Source organism: Salvelinus sp. IW2-2015, unplaced genomic scaffold (assembly GCF_002910315.2).
Source record: "Salvelinus sp. IW2-2015 unplaced genomic scaffold, ASM291031v2 Un_scaffold1582, whole genome shotgun sequence".
Lineage (NCBI taxonomy): Eukaryota > Metazoa > Chordata > Actinopteri > Salmoniformes > Salmonidae > Salvelinus > Salvelinus sp. IW2-2015.
Genome location: NW_019943007.1, coordinates 108095 through 117926, shown reverse-complemented (window position 1 = coordinate 117926; position 9832 = coordinate 108095). Strand labels below are relative to the sequence as shown.

The 9832-nt window shown below is 44.0% G+C and overlaps 2 protein-coding genes and 1 long non-coding RNA gene across 5 annotated transcripts in view; 1 reads left to right on the top strand and 2 right to left on the bottom strand.

Moving 5' to 3' along the window:
• LOC112071311 (fibronectin-like) overlaps positions 1-6770 on the top strand; it is an 82323-nt gene extending 75553 nt beyond the window's left edge. The window contains 7 exon segments of the mRNA XM_070439343.1: positions 1472-2005; positions 2153-2291; positions 3049-3213; positions 3868-3993; positions 4267-4373; positions 4654-4776; positions 5095-6770. Of these exon segments, the coding sequence (XP_070295444.1) occupies positions 1472-2005; positions 2153-2291; positions 3049-3213; positions 3868-3993; positions 4267-4373; positions 4654-4776; positions 5095-5163 (1263 nt within the window). The 3' untranslated portion in view covers positions 5164-6770.
• Positions 6771-7028: 258 nt separating this feature from the next.
• Positions 7029-7454, bottom strand: LOC139024497 (uncharacterized). 3 transcript variants are annotated; one of them, XR_011475820.1, is made up of 3 exons: positions 7417-7454; positions 7139-7228; positions 7029-7052 (listed from the first exon to the last, which is right to left on the bottom strand). It is a non-coding gene; the product is annotated as an uncharacterized lncRNA (long non-coding RNA). The 3 variants fall into 3 exon arrangements; XR_011475819.1 differs by lacking the exon at positions 7417-7454 and adding an exon at positions 7309-7339 and having other exon boundaries at positions 7139-7246; XR_011475821.1 differs by lacking the exon at positions 7417-7454 and adding an exon at positions 7309-7337 and having other exon boundaries at positions 7139-7214.
• Positions 7455-8218: 764 nt separating this feature from the next.
• Positions 8219-9832, bottom strand: part of cfap65 (cilia and flagella associated protein 65) — an 82222-nt gene continuing 80608 nt past the window's right edge. Inside the window, 1 exon segment of the mRNA XM_070439342.1 lies at positions 8219-9117. Coding sequence (XP_070295443.1) covers positions 8967-9117 — 151 coding nt within the window. The 3' untranslated portion in view covers positions 8219-8966.

Here is a 9832-nt window from a genome sequence, read left to right as displayed (position 1 = left end):
AAGTTGGGTTAGGTTGGTGTTGGTTCCCGTTGGTATGAGGGAAATTGGAGGTTAGGGTTGGTTTCCCATTGTTGGTGTTGGTTTCCCGTTGTTTGAGGGGAAATTTGGGTAGGTTGTGTTGGTTCCTTGGGTTGAGGGAAAGTTGGGTTAGATTGCGTGTTGGGTTCCCGTGGTTGACGGAAAATTGGGTTAAGGTGGTTGTGTTGGGTTCCCGTTGGGTTGAGAGGAAAGAATTGCAGGTTAGGGTGGTTCCATTGGGGGTCCGTTGGGTTGCGTGATGTGCGGTTGAGGGTTGGCTTCATGGTGGTGTTGGTCCATTGGGTTGAGGGAATAGAAAGTGGGGTTAGGGTTGGTGTTGGGTTCCCATTGGGTTGGGAGTTGTAGGGTTGGTTTGGCTTGTGAGGGAAAAGTTGGGTTGGGTTCCCATGGGTTGGTGTTGAAAGTTGGGGTTTCCGTTGGGGTTGAAGGGAAAGTTGGTTTAGGTTGTTTGGTTCCCGTTGGGTTGAGGGAAAGTGGGTTCCCGTTGGGGTTGGGTAGTTGGTGTTGAAGTTGTTAGGGTGGTGTTGGGGTTAGTATTGGGTTTCCGTTAGGGTTGGTGTTGAAAGTTGGGGTTTTGTGGTGTTGGCCCACAGTTAGGTTGGGTTAGTATTGGCGTTCCTTTGGTTGTAATGTTGTGTTTTTTATGTTATTTGTTTTGTTTCTTTTTTTTTTTCCGTTGGGTTCCGGTAGGAAGTTGAGGTATGTAGTGTTGAAGTTGGGTGAGGCGTCCTTAGGGTTGAGGGAGGTGGTGGGTGAAGTTAGTTTAAAATGGGTTTATGGTGCGCGCTGCATAAAGAAGTTGGGGTTCCACATTAACGGTTCGGGTGTTGCATTGGTGTTGGGGTTGAAGGAAATTAGGGTTAGGATTGGTGTTGGGTTAACTGGTTGGGTTTGGCCATTAGTGGTTGAGGGGTGGTGGTTGGGTTCACGTGAAGTTCCATGAGGGTGGTGTTGGGATTCTCATTGGGTGAATTAAGTAGGTTGGCCTTACCATTAGGTTAAACTGTTGGGGTTCCCATTCGGGTGGTGGTTTGGGATTGCTGTTAGGTGAAACTGGTTGTGGTTCAGTTTAAATTTCCATTGGGTTGGTGTTGGGTTCCCATTGCCCGCCTGGTCGCAACTCATGAAAGATGGTGAAGTAGACTTTAGAGTCGTGTTTCACGATGGATATTATGGCGCCCACAATCTCTAATACAGTTCCAATAGCAGCCGAGTAGCTTCAGACTTAGATAACGTAGCTCTCTCACCCACTTGATAGTGCAAATGCACACCGTTTATGGCTTATACTCAGCTACTCCTCCTTGGATTTGTTGCTTGATAATTCTATTACAAAACGAGTATTTTTCTTAGTGGTGTCTCAAGCAAGCTTTGTCTCTCCCTTAACCTGGGTGTTTTGGAGTAGGGTGTTCAGTAACAAGGTTTATCCATTTACTTTCCCCTCAACCCCAACGGGAACCCCAACACCAACCCTAACCCCAACTTTCCCCTCAACCCCAACGGGAACCCCAACTTCAACACCAACCCCAATGGGAACACCAACCCCAACTTTCCCCTCAACCCCAACGGGAACCCCAACTTGAACCCCAACCCCAACTTCAATGAGAACCACGTCCAGCTGGTGGGGACTAACGGCCAGGACACGCTGGGCCAGCACATCTACACAGAGTACCAGAGCCTGGGCCCCAACCCCAACGTCAGGGACAACCAGGGCCCAGCTATCCACCACCGTGAACCCCTGGTCTACATCCCCGTCCCAGGCCCCGATGGCCAGAGAGTGCCCCTGGTCCGGGTGAGCGAGGGTCCGTTATCTGGTCTTCCGTTTGGGTTCCCTGAGAATGAGACCGGGTTTGGGGTGCCGCAGGAGGCCCAGACACACACAACCATCTCATGGCAGGGTGTTCCCCAGAGCTCAGAGTACATGGTATCCTGTAGCCCCATCACCAACCTCGAAGAGAAGATGTTCCAGGTGAGAATACCTGTATTCAGATGATCTGTAGCAAGGTGTACTAGCGTACCTGGTTATTCTCTTTACAATATACATGGTGTCAATAGTGAATGATTGTCACACCACAGGTATTGCTATTCCCCTAAACAATCTCCGTCTCTCTACCAGATGCGATTACCAGGAACTTCTACCAGTGCCACTCTGATCGGGTTGACGTCAGGAGCCTCCTATAACGTCATTGTGGAGGCCATGAGAGGGCAGGGCAGGGAGAAGGTCCTGGAGGAGATAGTCACCGTTGGCAACGCTGGTAGGACTACATTAGCCATAATCTCACGAACATGCTACACTCTCTCCAGTACCCTGTGGTGATGTGTGCCATGGAATAACTATGAATAACATTAGACTTTTCAATTAAGACTTTTTCAGGAGTTATGTGTTGTTGTCCAGCGTCCTTCTAATGTATTGTTTTGAAGCTGGGGATCAGTGCTTTAGTTTTTGGGGATCAGTGCTTTAGTTTTTGGGGATCAGTTCTTTAGTTTCTGGGGATCAGTTCTTTAGTTTTTGGGGGAATCAGGGATCGTTCTTTAGTTTCTGGATCCGTTTCTTAGTTTCTGGGGATGCAGTTCTTTAGTTCTGAGGATCAGCTTCTTTAGTTTTTTGGGATCCGTTCTTTAGTTTCTGGGGATCCGTTCTTTTCGTTTCTGGGGATCCGTTCTTTAAGTTTCTGGGGATCAGTTCTTTAGTTTCTGAGGAATCAGTTCTTTTAGTTTTTGGGGATCCGTTCTTTAGTTTCTGGGGATCCGTTCTTTAGTTTCTGGGAATCAGTTCTTTAGTTTTTGGGGATCCGTTCTTTAGTTTCTGGGGATCCGTTCTTTAGTTTCTGGGAATCAGTTCTTTAGTTTCTGGGGATCAGTTCTTTCGTTTTTGGGGATACGTGCTTTAGTTTCTGGTGAAATCCCATCTGTTGATAAATAGTTTGCTTTGTCCATCTGTTGTTTTTTCGTTGTTAATCAGTTATTGTTTATTATTTGTTAACATGCTTTGTCCCTTCTCTCTCCCTCTAGTTCCGGGAGACCACCACCCCTCCAACAGAGACGTGTGTTACGACACGTTCACAGCCACCTACCATGACGTTGGGACCGAGTGGGAGCGCATGTCTGAGACGGGCTTCAAGCTGTGGTGCAGGTGTCTGGGCCTGGGCAGTGGCCATTTCAGATGTGATTCATCCAGTGAGTGACTCTAACGCATCCCATAATGCTTCTAATACAAAAACCCCCTTCTATCTTACCTTAGCATGGGCAGACCTAACGCAGATGACCAAAAGGAAAGAAAATACTAAATTGGTTACAGTATTTATTTCCTCTAATTTTATAGCATTTGTTAAAATGACTAAATCAATCAAAACAGAACTTCAATTAAAGCATTCTTAAAGCACATTTTATTCTGGGATAAAATGATTTGATAGAAAGGGTAAGGTTTGCCCATGCTAGTCCCTGCAGCATGTTGTTCTACTGTAGTAAAACATGCTGCAGGGATAGAGCTTGTTGTGTCTGGGGTTTGTATTGTCAGTCCATAACCAGACGATACCAAAAACCATGAGACGTCATGCCGTCATCATGTCTGAATGCTAAAGGTCATGTGTCAAATGACTGATGTTTGTGTGAATGAGGGATGAATTGTCCAATTGGTCTCTGTGAGGCGCAGAATGTTGGGTCCAATCAGACTGCTTTCTCCACCAGAGTGGGAGGAGTCGAGGAGACATGGCCATCTGTCCTACAAAAAACCTTCTTTTGGATTCATTTAACTAGTAAGATCTCCCCTCTCCCTCCCCCGTCGTCTCTCCTACTTCCCCATCTCCCCTCTTCACCTTCTCCCTCCTACAGAGTGGTGTCATGACAGCGGGAACAACTACCGCATAGGAGAGAAGTGGGATCGCCACGCTGAGAACGGTCACATGATGAGCTGTACTTGTTTAGGCAACGGGAAGGGAGAGTTCAAGTGCGAGCCACGTAAGTACTTCACGCTACTAGCTTAGAGATCAATTAATGGCTGACAAGTTGTTTTTAATTCACACCAGCGTGTACCAAGTCCACGGATCCTTTTAATACTGCCGAGTCGTTCTGGTAACGTCTCCACCATAGTTTCTGGACAGAACAATGTGAAAAGAAAATATCCAATCCACAGTAAAAGTTCAGGTCGCTACGATAATGGGACGAGGGCAAGAGAATTACCAGAGACCTACTGCACTGTTCGTTGTTATGGTGATCTATTTGTTTCTACAGATGAGTCGACGTGTTATGACGAGGGGAAGATGTACCAGGTGGGCAACCAGTGGCAGAAGGAATACCTGGGAGCCATCTGTACCTGCACCTGTTACGGAGGACAGCAGGTAAGACCACCAACTCCATACAGTGGAGCACAGGATGTTGTGGTGTAGTACACAGGAAGTAAAAGGAAAAGCACAGATAAAGGGGAGGCTGAGCAGGAGAAAGTTGTGAACGTGTGGTAAACTGGATGCAGTATGCACCATGTGGTGAACTATCAAAGTGAAATTGAATTCTACAGGTGAGGACTTCAGTGAATGTGAAGGACACAACAGATGTATGAGACTGTCAGTGGTCTCGGCGTTTTGTTCTATGCTGTGAATGGTGTGTGTGTCCTGTCCTCAGGGCTGGCGCTGTGAGAACTGCAGACGACCGGGAGCTCAGACTGATGTAGATGTGGATCTGCTACAGCCTCAAATACACCAAGACGCTTTCGATCGCTACAGGGAGAACGCCCTGAAGAAACTGGTGGGTGTTCCCGGCCTCTCAGGCATAGAGATACAATATTATACAGTTTCCCTGACCAAGATGGCCGACCGGTAGTTACGTTAAAGGTTTACCAGTGTCCTTTCTAGTGTTTTTATTTAATTCTGTGCTCCTAGGATTCTAAAGACTGACCTTTAATCCTGCCACTTATTGGCCCATAATAACATTGACACAAATGTATTTTGTGACCTCCCGTATGTCAATATAGAGATCATCTGTATATCATGCATTTCCTTATTGACCATCATGCTAACATGTACTTGAAATGAACTCAACGTTTCCTTTCTGTCTTCCCGACAGAACATCCAGTGCCCTATAGAGTGTCTGAGACCAGATCTCCTAGCAGACGTACAGCAACCCTCCGAGTAAAGAAGGAGAGGAGAACCACATCCTCCTCCTGATCCTCTAGTCACATTACAGGACCTTCAGAAAGTATTACCATCCCTGGACTTATTCCACAACTTGTTGTTACAGCCTGAATTCAAAAATGGATTAAATAGATTTTAATGAAAGTGAAAATGTTTTTAGAAATTTTAGCAAATATATATATATTGAAAATGAAATGCATAAATATCTAATTTACTTATGTATTCACATCCCTGAGTCAATACTTTGTAGAAGGACCTTTCTGGGTACGTCTAAGAGCTTTGCACACCTGGATTGTACAATATCTGCCCATTTTTATTCTTTTTAAAAGACTTCAAGCTCTGTCAAGTTGGTTGTTGATCATTGCTAGACAGCCATTTTCAAGTATTGACATAGATTTTCAAGCCAAAACTAGGCCACTCAGGAATATTCAATGTCTTCATGATAAGCAACTTCAGTGTAGATTTGGCCTTGTGTTTTAGGTTATTGTCCTGGTGAAATCTCTGAGTGGTTTCCTTCCTCTCTGGCAACTGAGTTAGGAAGGACTCCTGTATCTTTGTAGTTCCTGGGTGTATTGATACACCATCCAACGTGTAATTAATAACTTCACCATGATCAAAGGGATATTCAATGTCTGCTTTTTCCCCCCCAGTGTCTGCTACCAATAGGTGCCCTTCTTTGCGAGGCATTGGAAAACCTCCCTGGTCTTTGTAGTTGAATCTGTGCTTGAAATTCACTACTAGATTGAGTGGGGTAAAGAGATTATGCAATTTATGCAATTTGTCAAGCACATTTTTACTCCTGAACTTTAGGCATCGCCATTACAAAGAGGACGAATACTTATTGACTCAATACATTTCAACTTTTTAACATTTTATTACTTTACAAAATGTTCTACAAAACAATATTCCATTTTGACATTACGGGGGGTATTGTGTGTAAATCATTGACGCTCAATTTCAATTTAATCCATTTTAAATTCAGGCTGTAACACAACAAAATGTTGGAAAAAGTCCAGGTGTGTGAATTCTTTCTGAAGGCTGTGTATCTGTGACTTACCCAGAGTTATAAAACCTAGAGTGCACTAGGGTCGGTCTCACGAAAGACTGCTAGCATACACCATTTTCTTTAAAAAAAAGTAGTCAACTTGGTGGGACTTCCTATGTGTTGCCCATAGAAATATAATTCCTATTGAATTCTTATAGACTTGTATTTTTATGGCGATGTCTTCCCATGCTGTCACAGAAGTAGTCCATGGAACATATTACTGTAGGAAGTGTAAACTTACGTGGTGCCTTCCTGTTCCTGTCCTTCACTAACCTAAATCAGTGGTCTGGTCTGACCAATAACCACCATCCTGCTGCTTCTCAACATTGCCACTCCTTTCTATAGCGTCACTTCAAAATACCCCCAAGGCAAAGAAAGGGTCTTTATATTTTAATGTTTGTTTCCGTTGTCCTACCTAGTCCTTCGAGACATTCCGATGAAAAGAGAAAATGGAAAATCTGTACAGAGGTTCTAAAGCCGGTCAGTATTCCTCCGGTAGCCTACTCTGTTCTGTTGCCATTCCTCCGGTAGCCTACTCTGTTCTGTTGCCATTCCTCCGGTAGCCTACTCTGTTCTGTTGCGATTCCTCGGTAGCTATCTGTTTCTGTTGCCATTCCTCCGGTAGCTACTCTGTTCTGTTGCCATTCCTCCGGTAGCCTACTCTGTTCTGTTGCCATTCCTCCGGTAGCCTACTCTGTTCGTTGCATTCTCGGTAGCCTATCTGTTCTGTTGCATTCTCCGGTGCCTCTTGTTTCTGTTGCATTCCTCCGGTAGCTACTCTGTTCTGTTGCCATTCTCCGGTAGCCTACTTGTTCTGTTGCATTCCTCCGGTAGCCTACTCTGTTCTGTTGCATTCTTCCTCGGTAGCTACTCTGTTCTGTTTGCCATTCTGGTAGCCTACTCTGTTCTGTTGCCATTCTCGGTAGACTACTTGTCTGTTGCATTCCTCGTGACTACTCTGTTCTGTTGCCATTCCTCCGGTAGCCTACTCTGTTCTGTTGCCATTCCTCCGTGTAGCCTACTTGTTCTGTTGCATTCTCTCGGTAGCCTACTCTGTTCTGTTGCATTCCTCCGGTAGCTACTCTGTTCTGTTGCCATTACCTTCGGTAGCCTACTCTGTTCTGTTGCCATTCTCCGGTAGCTACTCTGTTTGTTGCCATTCCTCGGTAGCTCTCTCTGTTTTCTGTTGCCATTCCTCGGTAAGCCTACTCTGTTCTGTTGCCATTCCTCCGGTAGCCTACTCTGTTTGTTGCATTTCTTCCGTAGCCTACTCTGTTCTGTGCATTCCTCCGGTAGTCTACTCTGTTCTGTTGCCATTCCTCCGGTAGCCTACTCTGTTTCTACTCTGTGCTGTTGCCATTCCTCCTGTAGGCTACTCTGTTTCTACTCTGTGCTGTTGCCATTCCTCCTGTAGCCTACTCTGTTTCTACTCTGTGCTGTTGCCATTCCTCCTGTAGCCTACTCTGTTTCTACTCTGTGCTGTTCCCATTCCTCCTGTAGCCTACTCTGTTCCTACTCTGTGCTGCCCGAACCAGAGCTTTCTCTCTCTGGTGTGAGATTTTACCCCAGAGAAACATTCAGAAGTTTACAATGGGAAAACTCTGACGGCATCGTGAGTTATCTGGAATGGAGAATATTTCCACCCTATCCCATCCTAGCTCAAATGGTTCTACAGAGAACTAAGATCAGTGTTTTCAAGTATAACCCTATTCCTTATATAGTGAACCACTTTTGAATACAGAGGACTCACATGAGAACTTTGTCTTCATGTATTTAAAATCTCTTTGGAGACTTCAACTACCAGTCTAACAAAAAAAAAACATTCCTTTTTAAAACCAAGCACGGTCTTTAATGCAGTGGTATTCAAAGCCGTGGTCTGAGTGGGGTCGCCAAAATGTTTTTTTATATATATATAAAATAAAATAAATTAAGAACCAAAAATTAAGAGTACAGATTATTGTATGGGACATTATACAAACATTTTTGAGAAATAATTTGAAAACTAAAAATGTTATTGAGTAAATGTATTTATTGGTTTCTTTTCATTTTGAAAAGACGTTTATGTAAAAATCGAAATTTGCAGATTTTCTTTATTTAAGGTTGTCATTCGATTTGGGGTGGGATCATAAGAAATTTGGTCCCCAGAAATTCTATCGGGGGGGGGGGGGTCCCCGCTGAATACCACTGCTTTAATGCAAGAGTTGTATCACAGAGGTACACTGCAAATGGGTGTTCATTCAATGTCCAGAATTATATCTGTTGTTTTCATGTACTTCTGCCATTTTGTGGACGGAAGCTCTAAGATGGCTGCCAGTTGAGTTGCATCGTTTCATACCGATCTCAACTGCTGTTTTTAATTTATCCCTTTTATCCAAGCATTTTGTTTTAATGCTATTTGGGGTGTACACGTTTTTGTTCATTTTTTTTATATTGTAGGTGCCAAAGTCTTAACTACTGTGGACTGAATTCCTTTTTAATAAACAAAAAAAATGTTTTTGGAATGGTCTGTTGTCAATGTTTGAGTTTATTATTATAAAGGCTAGAAATAGTGACGTGAAACTGTCCAGTGCTTCACAGAGATACTATCAGGTAAATGAGGGTGTGCAAGGACTAAACACATTGTAGATCAGGGCATCGAGACGTGAATCGCTATTTAAAATGGTCAAATCTACTTTTGTTTTAACTTTTTTTAAATTTTTTTTAAGTTATTTATTGGGGTCTGAAATAATGTTGAGGCATTGTGTGGAGTAAAACACTGGTTATGTCCATGCCAGGTTGGCCAGTAGTGCAGAGGTTGGTGGGTTGGGGCCAGGGCTGAAGCTAAGACCCAGAGGAACCCCCCTGGTCTCTCTGCTCCTGTCTGGGTCAGCGACTCCTCTGGACAGCCTCCTGGAACCACAGCTGGTCCTCCTAGATAAGACGAAACAGAGCAGACTGTAGGCAGGTTTCCATTGATCCAGGTTTATTTGACAAGAGCAGTCTGCAAAAAAATAAAATAATCCTAAACATTGTGTCATGGAAACGGCAGATAAGGAGACATTTTTGACAGGTGGATTTTTATTTTCTTGTGTCAAACTTTCTTTATTGAGACATGATGGTGGGAAATAGTTTTGACTAAATGATCATTGCCGAATACTTTTGAAGGTACGTGGGGGCACGTGATGTCATCACGTATCTAATAAGTTCCACATTAACTTCTAAACGCCCGCCGCTTGAACAAAAAACGCTTTATTTTCCTGGACAAGGATTGTCCCGACTTTCAAGAATGCATGAATTGCTTTTCTGATTGGCTGGCAATTAAATTTCAGATCTACAGCGGTGCAAGTTTCACCATGGCACGACCCCGTTGGCACATGGCAAATATTTGTTAATTTTGGCATTCTCTCCTTTTCACGGGTAACCTGAGACATGAAACAGATATGTGGGATGGCATACAGGCTGTCTCCCAATTTATTAAAATGTGCAATTTGGCTAGATGGGTTTTTGGAAACAATTTAACCACTACATTTACATGACACTGTAGGTGTTTGTTGTTGCTTGGTGTGACGTCATTACGTCCAACTGTTGTTATTGGCTCACCCTAGCAGGCAACTGTCGTTATTGGCTCACCCTAGCAGGCAACTGT